Source organism: Peromyscus maniculatus, chromosome 11 (genome assembly GCF_049852395.1).
Source record: "Peromyscus maniculatus bairdii isolate BWxNUB_F1_BW_parent chromosome 11, HU_Pman_BW_mat_3.1, whole genome shotgun sequence".
Taxonomy (NCBI): domain Eukaryota; kingdom Metazoa; phylum Chordata; class Mammalia; order Rodentia; family Cricetidae; genus Peromyscus; species Peromyscus maniculatus.
Genome location: NC_134862.1, coordinates 74520718 through 74536001, shown reverse-complemented (window position 1 = coordinate 74536001; position 15284 = coordinate 74520718). Strand labels below are relative to the sequence as shown.

Below are 15284 nucleotides of genomic sequence, written 5' to 3'. Positions count from 1 at the left end.
TACCTGTCGGGCTTCCTTTTATTTGCTTTTTTTTTTTTTTTTTTTTTTTGGAGACGGTGTCTCACAGTGTCATCCAGGCTGGCCTGGATCTCGCCATCGCCCAGCCTCAGCCTCCCGAATGCTGGGACGACAGGCGTGAGTCATCACGCCCGGCTTCTTCCCTCGAACCACAGAGAGGCGTGAGCGAGACGACCAGCTTCGGCGGCTTCCGTCATTCCGCTTCTATCCATAGACAATCAAGGCGCGGGCTAGAGCGGCTTAAGTCGACTCACCTAGGGTGAGGGCAAGCGTGACGCACGTCGGCTTCTGTCGCCCGTGGGCGTCATCTCGCGAGAAGGCCTGGGAGGGGGCGTGGCCCTGGAGGGAGAGGGCGGGGCTCGCGGCCGCCCCCGCCTCCGCCTCCGCCTCCTGCGGGAGGGGGGTCGAGGGAGGGGACTGTCGCCGCTGATCTCTAGATGTTCTGGGTAGTCTGGAGGAGAGTAATGAGGCGAGCCGTGGCCCGGGTGCCGCTGGGCTCCGGGGGAGAAGGCGCGGCCGTGGCCGCCGCCATCTGAGTCCGCGGCGCCGCCAGCGAGGCCCGGCGCGCGCATGGTGCTGGTGCCGCTTGGGTGTTGATCGGCCTGTCCCCTCCCTCTTTCTCCCCTCCCCACCCCCCGCGGTGGTCTCCCCTTTCCACCCCAGCCCCCCAGCAGAGCCATGTCTCGGAGTGGCTCCAGCCCGCACCTGTTGTGGGACGTGAGGAAAAGGTCTCTCGGGCTGGAAGACCCGTCCCGGCTGAGGAGCCGCTACCTGGGTGAGCGGGGGCCCCGGGGCGGCGGCGGCGGCGCTGAGGTCGCCGCCCAGAGGTGGGGGAGGGGGCGCCGCCGGGGCTGTTGGCCGTGGGGACAGTGGCTCGGCCGGCCGGGGCGCCCCGCTGGCTTGGGTGTCAGGTGGGACAGGTCGGCGATCCGCTCCAGCACCTCCGACAGCCAGGTCTCCTTTGCAAGCTGCCAGCCGCGCGGCTCCAGCTGGGCTTCCCTCGGGGAGCCGGGCCGTGGGGAGTGGGCACTGGCCTGGGAAGGTGTTGGGGTCGCTTGTGGGCTGGGGACTCCGGAGAAGACTCGGTGAACCTTACGGAGGTGCCACGTTGAGATCAAAAGTTGGCGCTTTTGCTTTTTCTCTGGAGCTGTCCCCGCTCAGCCGAAGAGATCAGGTTGTTCACCTTCTTCAGCTTCCGCAGGGGTTTGGATGTCGCCCGAGACGCTGTTGACCACCCTCCGGGACTTCACACCCCTAGCTGCCTCGCTGTAAACTGTGGCGCTGTGTCCAAACCTCACGGAGAGCTCACAGCCCTCCCCACCCCCGCGCTTTCCCAGGTCCAGCCTGCTGTCAGTCCTGTAGACCTCTTTTAGGTGGTGTAGGGTTTCACGTGCCTGTTCCCACCCCTGGAAAACACACTTGGCATTTTCTGTTTCTTAGTTAAGCTTTCTAAAAACAATCTTCAGTGCTGAGAGCGCAGTATCCCACTTTTTTCGCTTTGTACCATGAGTTGTGTGAGTGTGCTGGATCACTCCTGAGTCAACTAAGAAGTCCTGTTTCTTCAAAGTGCCCCCTCCCCCAACCCCTTCATTTCTTTGCCAGGTAAAAGGATTTGTTGCTGTCATTCATTTTTCACTACAACAAAAATAGAAGGAAATGAAATCTTATTACAGCCAATACTACTGGTTGTAAATGACTTAAAAGAAGTTAAAGTGTACATTTTTAACTTCTTTTTTATGAATATGTTTTCACTGTAAAAATTCAAATACGAAGAAGCAGAAATCCCCGTGATCGCTCCCATTTCAATTTCATACCCTACCCTTAGAAATAATGCTTGCTTGATTATTTTTCTTCATTATTTCCTTCCTAAATACATATATAAATAAAGGTGTTTATATGTGCATACTCTGTGTGTGAGAAAACTGAAGGCACTGTGCATTGTTTTTCCCCTTGCTTTTTCTTCACTACATCTTGAGATCCTTTCAGACTTAAGAATCTGTGTAAAACATTACATAGTACTTTTTGAAGGACTTTAATGTTCTAAACTGTTTTTTTGTCTATTTAAGTTTTTTTTTTTTTTTTTGAACTGGGCTCCCTGTGTAGCCCAGGCTAACCTTAACTTTTATCTCAGCCTTCTGATAGCTGGGTTTACAGTGTGTACCTGACCTTGTCCCTTTTTCTTCAATGTGTGTGTTCACTGTCACAACAGTGTGCAAACATCATTTACATATGTTGCAGTAAGTACGTAGAGTGCTTGTTTTTAATATTTGTAAAATCCTTTAAAAAAATTCTTGACCTAAAAAAGGTGCAAATTTACTTCAAAATTTAATTTGTCTAGAAAGAATGGACTTTTACTTTAATAAAGCAAATGGTAACAGTTTGTGTGAGTGAATTTATAATTTGGTCTTTTATTTCACTTAGTTGGGCAGTTCTAAGTGTTTAGTTTTGTATTTTTAGTATTTCTGATTGAATTCAGCTGTATATAATAAACTTAATTAAACTATGGTCAGTGGTGCTTTCAAGATGGCTCAGCAGGTTAAAGGCACCTGCCACCAAGCCTTGAGTTTGATCCCCAGGACCTCACATGTTGCAAAGAGAGAACTGACTCCTGAAAGTTGCCCTTCCCCCACAACAAATAAGTAAAATGGAATAACATTAAAGAAAAAAGACATATTCTTATTCTCTTCCTACTTAGACTAACGAATGGAAATGAAGTTTGTGTTAGGTGCAGCTAAATTGAAGAGTAAGACTCCACTGATCATTAGGAAGCCTGAGTCACAAATTCTCAAATATACCAGTGCACATGGAGGAAGCTTTTTATCTCAAACAATCTATGTGTATAATCAGAGGAGGAGAGGTAGACTTTGAGACAGAGTGTTGCTCTGTAGCCCAGACTGACCTCAAACTCTTGATCCTCCTCCTATAGTCTCCTAAATTCTGGGATTACTGGTGTGTACCACCATGTTTAGCTTTAAGTAATTTAAGTATGATGCATACTTTATATTAGCACTTTAAACAAAATTAGCTGGTTATTTGGAGAACACCTATAATCCCAGCACTTTCAAGGTAAAGTGGGGAGGAGCAGGTGTTCAAAGCCATCACTGAAATAAAAACAACAATCAAAACAAAATTGAGCCAGCAAGATGGCTGGGGGAGTAAAGGTACTTGACATCCTGAGTTAGATTCCAGGAACGGGCACAGCAGGAGAGAATTGACTCCCAAAGTTGTCCTCTGACCTTCACACATGGAATGTGACTCATCCCTTACCCCAGATACAATAAGTGTGAGTTTGTTTGTGTTTTCAAAGATGCTTTTCTGAACTGGTTACCTGTCATCTCAATCTATGGGAGCCAGAGGCATCAGGGGACCGTGATTAAGGCCAGCTTGAGGTACATAGAGAAAATACACAGAAAGCCAAAACACACAATTTCATCCAAACTTCCTTTTAAAGCATTGGTGAGAGTTTACAAAGACGCTATAAATAGTGAAAATTCACATACGCCTCGGAAAAAACAAGGTGGGTTTTATTGTTAATTAGTATTGGTAGACACAAGTCCTCGCTTTTTGGGTAAATAGGTAAGATGGCTAGGTTGTATAATGTGTTCAGCTTTGTTCATTATGATTGCACCGTACCACAGTCCCACTTGGTGTGTGGCCTTCAGCTCCTTTTGGTATCTGCCTAAGTTACTCTTCCTAATTTTAGCCTTAAAAAAAAAGATTTATTTTATGCCCATGAATTGTGTGTGTGTGTGTGTGTGTGTACCAAATTTGTGCCTGGTGCCTGTGGAGGTCAGAAGAGAGTAGTACATAGAACTGGAGTGAAGCGTAGTTGTGAATCACTGTGTAGGTGCTGGGAATGAAATCTAGGTTTTCTGCAAAAGCAACAAATGCTCTTAACTGCTGAACCATCTCTTCAGCTCTAAATTTAGCCATTTTGGAAGAAGGGGTAGAGAAGTATATTGTTTCAGTTTGTATTTCTCTAATGGCTAAGGATACTAAATATCATTTTGTTTTCCTTTACATCCATGTACATTGGTTAAATGTGAAGATTACCTTTTAAATATTTTATCTATACATTTTTACATATATGCATGTGTATCTGTCTATTTGGTACAATTCCTTAACCAAATAGATTAAACAATTTATTGTATTTTATTTTTTGAGACAGGGTCTTGCTATGTAGCTGTGGCTGGCCTGCAACTTAATATGTGTATCAAACTGGCCTCAGATTCACTGAGTTCCACCTGCCTCTGCCTCCCGAGTACTGCTATTAAAGTCAAATAGGTTTTTTAATACATATTTTCCCGTTTGTCTTGTGTTTTTTTCCCCCTGTACTTTTTAATTTTGGTTTTGGTGTTTTAAGACAGTGTCCCCCTTATCTAGATCAGGAACTCCCTCCTTCCAAATGCTGAGATTACAGGTGCATTGTCACCATGCCTGGTACTGTCTGCTTAAGTCCTCCCTCCCTCTCCTCCTCTCCTGACCTGTCCCTGCACCCCTCCCTCCTCTCCCTCCTCTCTCCCCTCTCTCCTTCCCTCCTCTCTCCTTCCCTCCGTCCTCTTTCCTACCTCCCCTCTCTACCTGCTTCTCCCTACAGTCCTCTTCTCTAGCTGCTCTCTTTTCTCCCTCTTATTTCTCGAGACAGGGTCTCATGTAATCCAAAGGGGCTGTGAACCAGCTTTATATCCAAGGATGGTCTTGAACTATTACACATCTGTCTTTCAACAATGTTTTCCAGATTTGTTTTTTTTTTTTTTGGTTTTTCGAGACAGGGTTTCTCTGTGTAGCTTTGCGCCTTTCCTGGGACTCACTTGGTAGCCCAGGCTGGCCTCGAACTCACAGAGATCCACCTGGCTCTGCCTCCCGAGTGCTGGGATTAAAGGCGTGCACCACCGCCCAGCCCAGATGTTGTTCTTAACGGTATTTCTAATTAATACTTTTTGAAACTTGTCTTCTGTTTAAGAATCTTTACATAATCCAAGGTCACAAAAATTTTTTGCTGTTTCTTCCCCCTTGGAGCTTTTCTATTTTATCTCTTACATTTAACACTAAGAACAATTTAGAGCTCATTTTTATATGTGCTGTGAGGTGGATCAAGTTTCATTTCTCTGCTTATGAATGTAAAATTGATCTACCACTTTTTTTGAAAAGACTTTCCCCTTTGTTGAAAACCGGTTAACCATATATATTCAAGTCAATTTTTCCACCACATTCATTGATTTAGGTTTCTGTCTCTGTGCCAGTACTTTACTGTGAATGTTTAAATTGGCCTAGTGTGTGATAGGAGATGAAAGGAAGAATGGAATAAAAGGGCAATTTGCAACCGACTGCTTCCATGGCACCTTTTGGGAAATACTGCATAACTGTCTTAGTTCCTGTTCTATTGCTGTGAAGAGACACCATACCATGTCCAAGGAACCATGATCATCTTGGTTGGAAGCAGACAGGCATGGTTACTGTAGCTGAGAGCTTTGCATCCTGAAACCAGGCTTTTTAAACCTCAAAGTTCACCCATAGTGACACACCTCCTTCACAAGGCCATATCCACTCCAACAAGGCCACACCTTCTAATCCTTCTCAAATACTTCCACTCCCTGATTACTAAACATTCAAACATATAAGCCTGTGGAGGCTATTCTCATTCAAACCACCATATAACTATGTCAGGTTTCTCTGGTAAAAGTGGCATGTTCTTTGACCCATAAGATCCTTTCTGGTGCAAAAAGTGGTTCCAAGTTTATAAGCCTCTTTGGTGCATGAATATTAATACAGTGCTATCCTCTGGTACAGTAGCCTGGTTGATGATATGTAAATTTACAAATGGCTTGTTTAGAGTTGATGATATTCTGCTGTGTGGATAACAGCTTCTCTTGCCCAAGCAAGGCCAAGACCTCCTTTAATAAGGGGGAAAAAAATCCCATTTTGCAATCCGAAGAGGACAACCTGAACCCAGAAGGTGAAAATAACATGATGTACCTAAAGACATAAGATGTGGAGGAATATCTCTCCCCTTAATGAGAATTATACTTATGCCCCAGTAACGTCTGTCTGGGGGTGAAGTTGCTTACAGCCCCTTGATGTAAATAAAGCCTTCCCGCTTTCTGAGGTCTGACTTTGGCCTCATTCTCAGACAATCTCCATCTACACACATCCTCCCCCTTCCCCTGTGACTGCTGCAGACTACTGTTGCTGAGCCTGTCTGCTTTCTTGATATCTAATTCAGAAAGTATAATTTCCCTTTTTCTCCTCTTTCATCTCCTGGCAGCTGCTGCAATCTCCAGCTTGCCTGCCCCATTTTTATTTCTCAAACTCCAGTACAATTGTCTTTCATTTTTCTTCTGTCAGTGCAAGACAAAGCTCTAACCCAAAGGGATAAGATATTGTTTATTCTGGGCCAAATGACGTGATGATGTCCTGGGAACACAGATTCAACTTGCCCTGAATAACATGTTCCAATGTAGATGCTCCAGTGTAGAAGTGGTTATGTGAACGTGTATGGTCTCCAGATAAAAGGAGTTGGAAATCAGGGCATTTTCCAGATTCATTGGTAGGAACAAAAGATGGGTGGGTTCTATAGCAAAGGAGAAACTCTACTTTAGGTATTGGATGTTATCTGATAACATGCTTAGTTTTGGGGTTGCTGGAAACCAGTGGTTTGTTAAGTTTATATATTCCAAAGGTTTTGCCTGATAGCTGCAAGGATATAGGTCAGACATAGAGGTGGGCATGAGTGCCTAATAAGGGGTTAAAGACAGGGTAAGATAATGTCTGCAGCATTCCAACTCTCCATAATGAGGACATTTTAATCAATCTGCTTTGTAGAATCTTTTTACATAAGTATGGCCTCCCCCCTACCAGGGGCAGGAGACCTTCATTTAATGCTTATGAATGGTTTTCAATTCTTTATAAGACTATGAACCTGCTAAAGGGATCCTGTGTCTCCTGGTGACACGTGGTACTTCAAAATTGGTGTTGTCTCTTCAAAATTGTTCAGGTTATTCTGAGCTCTTCCATTTTCATATACAATTTAAAAATGAATTTTAAAATGTCTTGTTTGTCCTGGCTCATGGTGCACATTGATAATCCCAGCTCTTAGGAGGCAGAGACAGGAGGATTGCTGCAAGTTTGAGACCAGCTTGGTCTCCATAGTAAATTTTAAGTCAGTTGGGGCTACATAGCAAAGCCTTGTTTCAAAAACTGTCATTAACAACAGAATCACAGCTTGTCAGTTTCTCAAAAACGACAAACTTGCTGGTTTTTTTTTTTGTTTGTTTGTTTTTGTTTTTGGAGACAGGGTGTAGACGAATTTCTAAATGGTCTTATTAAATAAAAACATGGAGCCAGAAATTTGGGTGAAAGCCTTAGAGATCAGGGAAACAGGGAAAGCCACCAGCCAACCTCACCAACTCAGCCGCTTCCACAGAGAGCGACTTCCTGTCTACCCAGGCTTAGATGCCTTGCTGTTCTGCCCTCTCATTGGCTCTTATCCCAGCTACCTCCTTCTTCACTCAGCTCTGTCACTGTCTGTCTGTACAGACCTCCAGGTCTCTATGGTTGGTACTGGGATAAGGTGTGTGCCACCACCTTGGCTCTGTTCCCTAGTGTGGCCTTGAACACACAGAGACCCTGCCTGCTAAGAGATTAAGGGCGTATGCTGCCTGACTTCTTTGTTTACTTAAGATGGCTGGCCTTTTCCTCCTGATCTCCAGGCAAGCTTTATTTATTAAAGTACAAATAAAATATCACCACATTTCAGCACAAATAAAATATCACAACAGGTTTCTCTGTATAGCCCTAGCTGTTCTGGAACTCACTCTGTAGACCACTCTGGCCTCGAACTCAGAGATCTGTCTACTTCTGCTTCCTGAATGCTGGGATTAAAGGAGTGCACCCCCACTGCCTGCTGTTTCTTAAATTTTCTAAAAAATATTTATTCCATGTGTATGAATATTTTGTCTTCATGTGTGTATGTGTATCATGGCATACCTGGTGTCCATGGAGATCTTTTCTGATTGAATGTCCTGATGTTATGAGTGAATGCTAGAAACTATATCCTCTGCAAAAGCAGCACATGCTTGTAATCTCTGAATCATCTCTCTAGCTCCCATTCCTGATTTTTAGAAAAGATTGTCAGGGGTTAGATGTATAGATCTGTGGTAGAGCACTTATCTAGCATGTGCAAGGCTCTGGGTCCAAGCCCCATTCCTACAGAAAGAAAAAGAGGCTCATGGGGCCCGTGAAAGCTTGCATAGGATGAAATGAAGCCCTGGGTTGAATGCCCTGCACAACAAAACTACTGAATCAATTTATCCTCTTCTCATACTGTTACAAGCCTTTGATCTGAGTTTAATCCTCAGAACCCACATAAAAGTAGGAAGAGAGAACAACTTCATGAATTGTCATCTAACCTCCGTTTGTACACCAAGGCACAGGCCTGCATAGGCACGGACCTATTCATCAGTCAGTAGTTGATTAAGTTTGGGTTTCTGAGTTGGTGTGAACCAGTATTCAATTCCTAGGCTTTTATCGTTCTGGTAAATTATTTTTTTTAGATTGTTAAGTTTCAGTGAGTTTTAGGCTGTTGTTCATAGATGTTAGTTTATAGTTTTTTAAATGTACTTTGTCTGATACTAGAATGATGTTGACTCCATGAGTGGGATATGTTCTATTTTTCTGAATTTGTATCAGGTTGAAAGTACTTTGTCCTTAAATCGTTGAAGCCATCTGGGTGTGGCATTTTTTTAAGTTAAAAAAAACTTTATATTTTAAGAAAATAATTGACTCATATGCAGTTATAATAAATAATAGAACATTTGGGGCTAGAGAGATGGCTCAGTGGTTGAGGGTGCTGGCTGCTCTTTCAGAGGACGCAGGTTTGATTCCCTGTACCCACATGGTGGCTCAAACCATCTCTAGCAACAGTTTGAGGGGATCTGATGCCCTCTTCTAGCCTCTCCTGGCACCAACACACAAGTGGTGCACAGACGTACATGCAGCCAAAACACTCATTCATATACATAAAAAATGTAAAAGTTAAAAGAAATAACAGAAAGCTGTGTACCATATACTCTTCAACCAGTACCCCAGTGGTAACTTCTTTTGAAATATAATAACCAGGAAACTGACAGAATTCATATTCCTTATTCAGATTTTTGTAATGTTAAATGGATTCATTTATATGTGTGCATTTAGTTTCATGCAGTGTAGTCTAATATTTATTTTGGTAAGTATTAATATTAATTAATGATATTAATATTTATCATTAATAATTATAAATTATAATTAATAATGATCAGTATTAATGTTAATTTTACTTCACTAATGGATTAAGTGTGGTTAAAATATAAAATTCCAACCTAAGTATCTTTTGTGCTGCTCTTTCTCTACCCTTCCTTCACCACTGTAACCCGACAGCTACAATTCGGTTTTCCACACGTACAGTTTTGTCACTTCCCGGATGTCACATATTGGTTACTGTGGCAAATGGAAGAATAAAGCAGCAGGATCCTTTAAGCTCACACGTTTGAGAGCAACCGAGGCAAATAAGGATACACATCTCAGAGAAAGAAGAATGTTAATATAGATATTTATGTGTGTCACCTTATAAATGATAACATTTAGCATTTTCAGATAAGTTTTTCACTTGGCATAATTGTCTTGAAATGCATCTATATTGTATATATTAATAATTTATTCCTTTTTATTGTTGAGTTGTGATCCATAGTATGGATGTTTATCCATTCATCTGTTTTTAGGATCATTTCTTCTTCCTCCTCCTCTTCCTCCTCCTCCTCCTCCTCTTTTTTTTTTTTTTTTTTTTTTTTTTTTTTAGTTTGAGACAGGATTTCTCCGTGTAACAGTCCTGGCTGCCCTGGAACTTGCTTTGTAGAACAGGCTGGCCTCACAGAGATCTGCCTGCCTCTGCCTCCCAAGTTCTGGGATTAAAGGCATGCGCCACCACCTCCCCACTGTTGGGCTAATTTGGGGTTACAAATAAAGCTGTTGTTAAGATCTGTGTACAGATTTTTATATGAATATAAATTTACGATTGGCCTATGTGGTAAGCATATTGATTAATTTTTTAAGAAGTTGCCATGTTCCTTTCCAGTGACATTTAACATTCCCATCAGCCACATATTGGTGATGTAGTTTCTTTATATCCTCTACAGTATTTGATGATATTACTGTTTTAACCTTTTTGATAGGTATGTAATGATGTCACTGTTGTTGGTTTTAATTGGTATTTCCCTAGTGGCTCATAAAATTGTATATATTTTCATATACATATTTGCCATCACTGTATTTTTTAGTGAAGTGTTTAAGTATATTTCCCTTATTTTCTAGTTGGATTACTATTTTTTTCAAATATTGAGCCACTCCCTCCCCCCCAAAAAAAATTTCACAGGTTTATTTATAGTTGTTACAAAGTTGAACTGTTAAAACTTATTCACTGAAATATGCTGATTTCCATTAATGCTTTATATTTCACATTTATATTAAAAATTCACATACAAATGAAAATGGAGAAGTTGCTAATAAATGATCTCTCTTCCCCATTTTTTCCACTCACAGTCAAATATCTAGGTATTTTTTACCCTCTGGGGTTCATAGGGTTATGAGCTGATGTTCATACTCATAACAGGAAGAAAAGAAAAAGAAATCTGTAATATTTTCCATCACAGTGGGTTTTTTTCTCCTAAAGAGTATTTTGCCAATATGTATGTATGTATGTGCGTTGTGTGCATGCCTGGTGCCTCTGGAGGCCAGGAAAGGGAGCTGGATACTCTGAAACTAGAGTTGTAGTTGGCTGTAAGCTACCCTGTAGGTGCTAGGAACCAAACCTGGGCCCTCTGGAAGAACAAGAGATCTTAATGACTGAGCCATCTCTCCAGCCTGAGTGGATTCTGTTTTTAAAATAGTTGGCCAGGCATGGTGGCACACACTTTTTTTAATCTCAGCACTTAGTAGGCAGAGGCAGGAGGATCTCTGTCAGTTTGAGGCCAGCTTGGTACACATAGTCAGAGCGACACAGTGAGACCCTGTCTCAAAAAAAAAAACAGTATGTGTGTGGTGTGTACATGTGCAATTGCATGTGTACAGAAATCAAAGGACAGTTTTCAGCAGTCAGTTCTTGCCTTTGCCTGTTAGGTTCCAGGGATTGAACTCAGGCTTTTAATCTTGACACCTAGTGCCTTTACCAGTAGAGCTGTGTCCCAACCCCCACAGTCGATTCTCAAGAACATTCTCGATATATGCAATGTGCTAGATGAGATCTTAATCACATTTGGCTTGACTAGCAGGACAAGTTGGTGACTTTAGAAAGGCTAGCCAGATAGGCCTCATTTACTTCCTGCGAAGCACTAGTGGTGGTGGGCTGGAAGTGCAGTTGTGTTTTGAAGTCATGGGCAATTAATTACCCCAGAGCTGGAAGTTGAGTGGACTTAGGAACTCCCGATAGCATCCAGTTTCACAGAATGCTGTCTGGGGCCTGAACTGGTGAGGTTTGCTGACTCCGCTGTAGAGAGCAGTTGTTCTCTGGTGCTCGTCTCTGGTGGCTCTGCTTTGTGCAAGCCATGGTACAAACCTTCCTTTCCTGTCTTCTTTTGGAGCAAGAGCCAGGGCTGCCCATAGTGTTAGAAGAGAACAGCAACACTGAGGTTGAGTTTTTAGAATTCCTTATGTATTTGAGATACTGGGCCTTGGGTACATACAACTTCCTTTTCTTTTCTTTTTCTTTTTTTTTTTTTTCCGTTTGTCACATATTTTTTATTGTCGTAGGGGCTTTTGTGGAGCAAAGGTTTTTAACTTTGGGATTTCCAGTTTATCATTGTTTTTCCTTTCATGGATTGTGCTTTGGCATTATGTCACAAAGGACTCATCACTGTTAGTGATCCTAAAGTTTTGTGGTTTTTTTTTTTTTTTACTATGAGTTTTCCCTAAAATTTTACAATTTTGTACTTAAGTTTTCATCAAGTTAATTTTTGCATGAGGTCTAAAGTTTAGTTCAGAATTAATTTTGTGCTATGGGTATCTACTTACTTAAATAATTGAAAAGGTCGTTTTTCTTCATGGAATGTATCTAATTCTGATGTTTGGGCTTTGTTTGTCCTGTCCCTTTGAGAATAGAATACTGTCTTGTTTCTGTAGTTACACAGTGTACTTTACCATCAGGATTTAGTAATTTCTCCTTTCTTCAAAATCATTTGTTAAAGCTTTCTAGGTTTTAGGCCTTTCCATGTGACTTTTAGAATACGCTCATCCATGTGTCAAATGCATTGCTGGAATTTTGACAATTGTTGGACTTTAAGATGAATTTGCAACTGGGCGGTAGTGGCGCACGCCTTTAATCCCAGCACTCGGGAGGCAGAGCCAGGAGGATCTCTGTGAGTTCGAGGCCAGCCTGGGCTACCGAGTGAGATCCAGGACAGGCACAAAGCTACACAGAGAAACCCTGTCTTGAAAAACCAAAAAAAAGATGAATTTTCGAAGAACTGATACCTTTATTATCCTGAGTCTTCTACTCCATGAATATGATGTGTTGCTCCATTTATGTAGGACTTTGATATTCTTTATCACCATTTTGTAATTATTAAGTTATAGATCTTGTTATGGGCGTTTCTAAAATGTTATGCATGGAAGTTTAGTTTTTTGTGGTACAGTGGTGAATAGACTCGTGTTTACATTCAGTTTTCCCACGCTCACAGTTCCTAAATGAAAGTGTGGTTACATAGCAGTGTGTAGCGGCTCCGGTGTATATCCTCACACTTGGGAAGCAGACAAGGAGGATCAGGGGTTTAAGGTTATTCTTGGCTATGGAGAGAGTTCAAAGCCAGTCTGGGCTACAGGAAACCCTGCCTCCAACAAGAGTCATCCAGGCAAACAGCATTAGCAAAATAACTGCTTTTGTTGATCTGTACACTGGGACTTTGCTCAACTCACATCTTAGTAGTTCAAGGAATTTTAAAAATATTTCTCAAGATTTTGTTTGCAGATATTATCCTTTTCCTATAGGAAAGTTTTTTCCCTATACAACCTGATTTTTTAATTTTTTTTTCTTGTGGGTTGGAGAGATGGCTCAGCAGTTAATATCACAGAAGACGTGGATTCAGTTCCCAGCACCGGCATGGCAGCTCATAACCATCTGTAACCCTAGTCCTAGTGGGTCCAACACCATCTTCTGGCTTACTCAAGCACTGTACAGACACACATGTAGGCAGAACACCCATACACATTAAAGAAAAGTCAAAAAATTAGAAGGTTTTTTCTTACATTGTTGCATAGGCTAGAACTTGTAGTACTGTCTTTAATAGTAGTGCTAAAAGTGAACATCCTTCTTTCATTTCTGATTTTAGGTAGAAAGCACTAGTGCTTTACTATTAAATATAGTGTAATGTACAGTGTTTTCTTATTGTCTGATTGTTTTCATAGGCATTCTTCATTAGGTTGAAAACTTCTGTCCATGCCAGGCTTACTGAGTGTTTAATGTGGATGGGTTCAATCACGGAAACAGAATCACTGGTGTCCTGGCTTGCTTTTGATGCTGTGATAACACACCGAAACCAGTTTGGAGAGGAAAGGGCTTATTTGGCTTATGTCACTGCTCTGGAGGAAGTGGGACCTGAGAGAATGAAGTCAATAAATGAGATGGACTAAAGTCTGGTGCAATAGCCAGCTTTATTCAGACCTTCAGACGGTTTATACTCTGAAGGTTAAGAAAGGTCACCTGAGTAAAATTCTCCTGAGTTTAAATTGTATACAATCACAAGGACAAGCCACACATGGCAAAAACATGTGTTTCCATAGAGGCATATAAAGGATAGCTTAAACATGTTATTGAATGCCAACAGCAAGCAATAATGATTAATCTGCAGTAAACTCATGCTATCTGATATACCTGAGGGGGCACAAGAACATATTCCAAGAACAATTCCATGTTTTGAAGAAACTGAAGTCACAAGACTCTTGTCTGTAACACAAAACTTAAAAGGTCTTATTAATGAAAAACCCGGAGCCAGGTATTGGGGTAAATGCTGAAAGATCAGAGAGACAGAACAAGCCACAGCCAACCTCACCTTGCCAACTTCTCAGCTGATCCTTTTTCCTCAGACTGAAAGCCTCTGAGTTCTCACCCCTGAGAGTTTCAGTTGAATTGCTTGAAAGTTTCTAGTTCCTGGTCCTCACACCTTACATAACTTCCTGCTTCCTGCATCACTTCCTGGGATTAAAGGCATATGTCCTTCCTAAACAAAGACATGAGATCTCAAGTGCTGGGATTAAAGGTGTGTGCCACCAAGCCTGGCTTTGTTCCTAGTGTGGCCTTGAACTCACAGAGATCCAGATGGATCTCTGCCTCCCAAGTGATAGGATTAGGGTGTGTGTGCCACCACTGTCTGGTCTCTGTGTCTAATCTAGTGGCTGTTCTGTTCTCTGGTCCCCAGATAAGTTTTATTTGTTAGAACAAAAATAAAATATTACTACACTTGTCTTGTTTTCTTGGAGTGTTCTCACAAGCATTCAGAATTCTCCTCACACAAATCCATTCCTAGACTGTGTTCCCACAGGTTTATAGGTTGTAGTCTGTCATCAAGAGAAGCCAGGAAGGAACTGAAGCAGGCTATGGAGAAATGCCTTCACTTGCTTCAGGGTGGCTGGATCAGCTGGCTTTCTTATACAGCCCGAGCCACCTGCCCAGGGTTTCTTCACCTGCAGTGAGTTGGGCTCTCCTACATCAATCATTAGTCAAGAAAATGCTCCGTAGACATGCCCACAGGCCAGTCTGAGTGAAGCAGTTCCTAAATTGAGGTTCCTTTCTAGGTGTCTTTGATTTGTGTGGTGACAAAAACTAGCCAGCACAACCAGTTACACATACACATAAAGATGGTGTGTGTGTGTGTGTGTGTGTGTGTGTGTGTGTGTGTGTGTGTGTGTGTGTGTGTCACATCTATACTGTTCCTGCAGCCTTGGGCGCCTCCTGAGTTTTCATTTTACACTCATCAGTGGCAGTCACCTCTTTGTCCTTTGCTGTTCCAGACTTGAAACAGTTTTGTGTTTCATCACTCCTTGAAAAGGTTTACCAAATCCTTAGATCTTTAGTTCTTCTGATTATTGAAAAGATGTCATGAAAGTCAAATGGTTATTTTTCAAGGAGATAGAAATTAGTTGGGACAAATGTTGATAAGGAATCATGGAAAATTTGCTGTGAAGAGATGCTAGCTTCACTGATCTGTGATTTCTTTTTTTTTAAAGCAGGAATATAAAACTGTTGA

The 15284-nt window shown here is 41.9% G+C and overlaps 1 protein-coding gene across 12 annotated transcripts in view; it reads left to right on the top strand.

The window, feature by feature from the left end:
* Nucleotides 1-142: 142 nt before the first annotated feature.
* The window catches only part of Dcaf6 (DDB1 and CUL4 associated factor 6), a 115320-nt gene continuing 100178 nt past the window's right edge, over nt 143-15284 (top strand). For 5 of the 12 annotated variants that reach the window (XM_006988114.4, XM_076547903.1, XM_006988111.4 and 2 more), the window contains exon 1: nt 362-793. In XM_006988114.4, coding sequence (XP_006988176.1) covers nt 697-793 — 97 coding nt within the window. In that variant the 5' untranslated portion in view covers nt 362-696. Of the gene's footprint in view, nt 278-349; nt 794-15284 lie in introns of those variants that run through there. The other 7 variants (XM_006988113.4, XM_016006600.3, XM_016006599.3 and 4 more) reach the window with 4 other exon arrangements.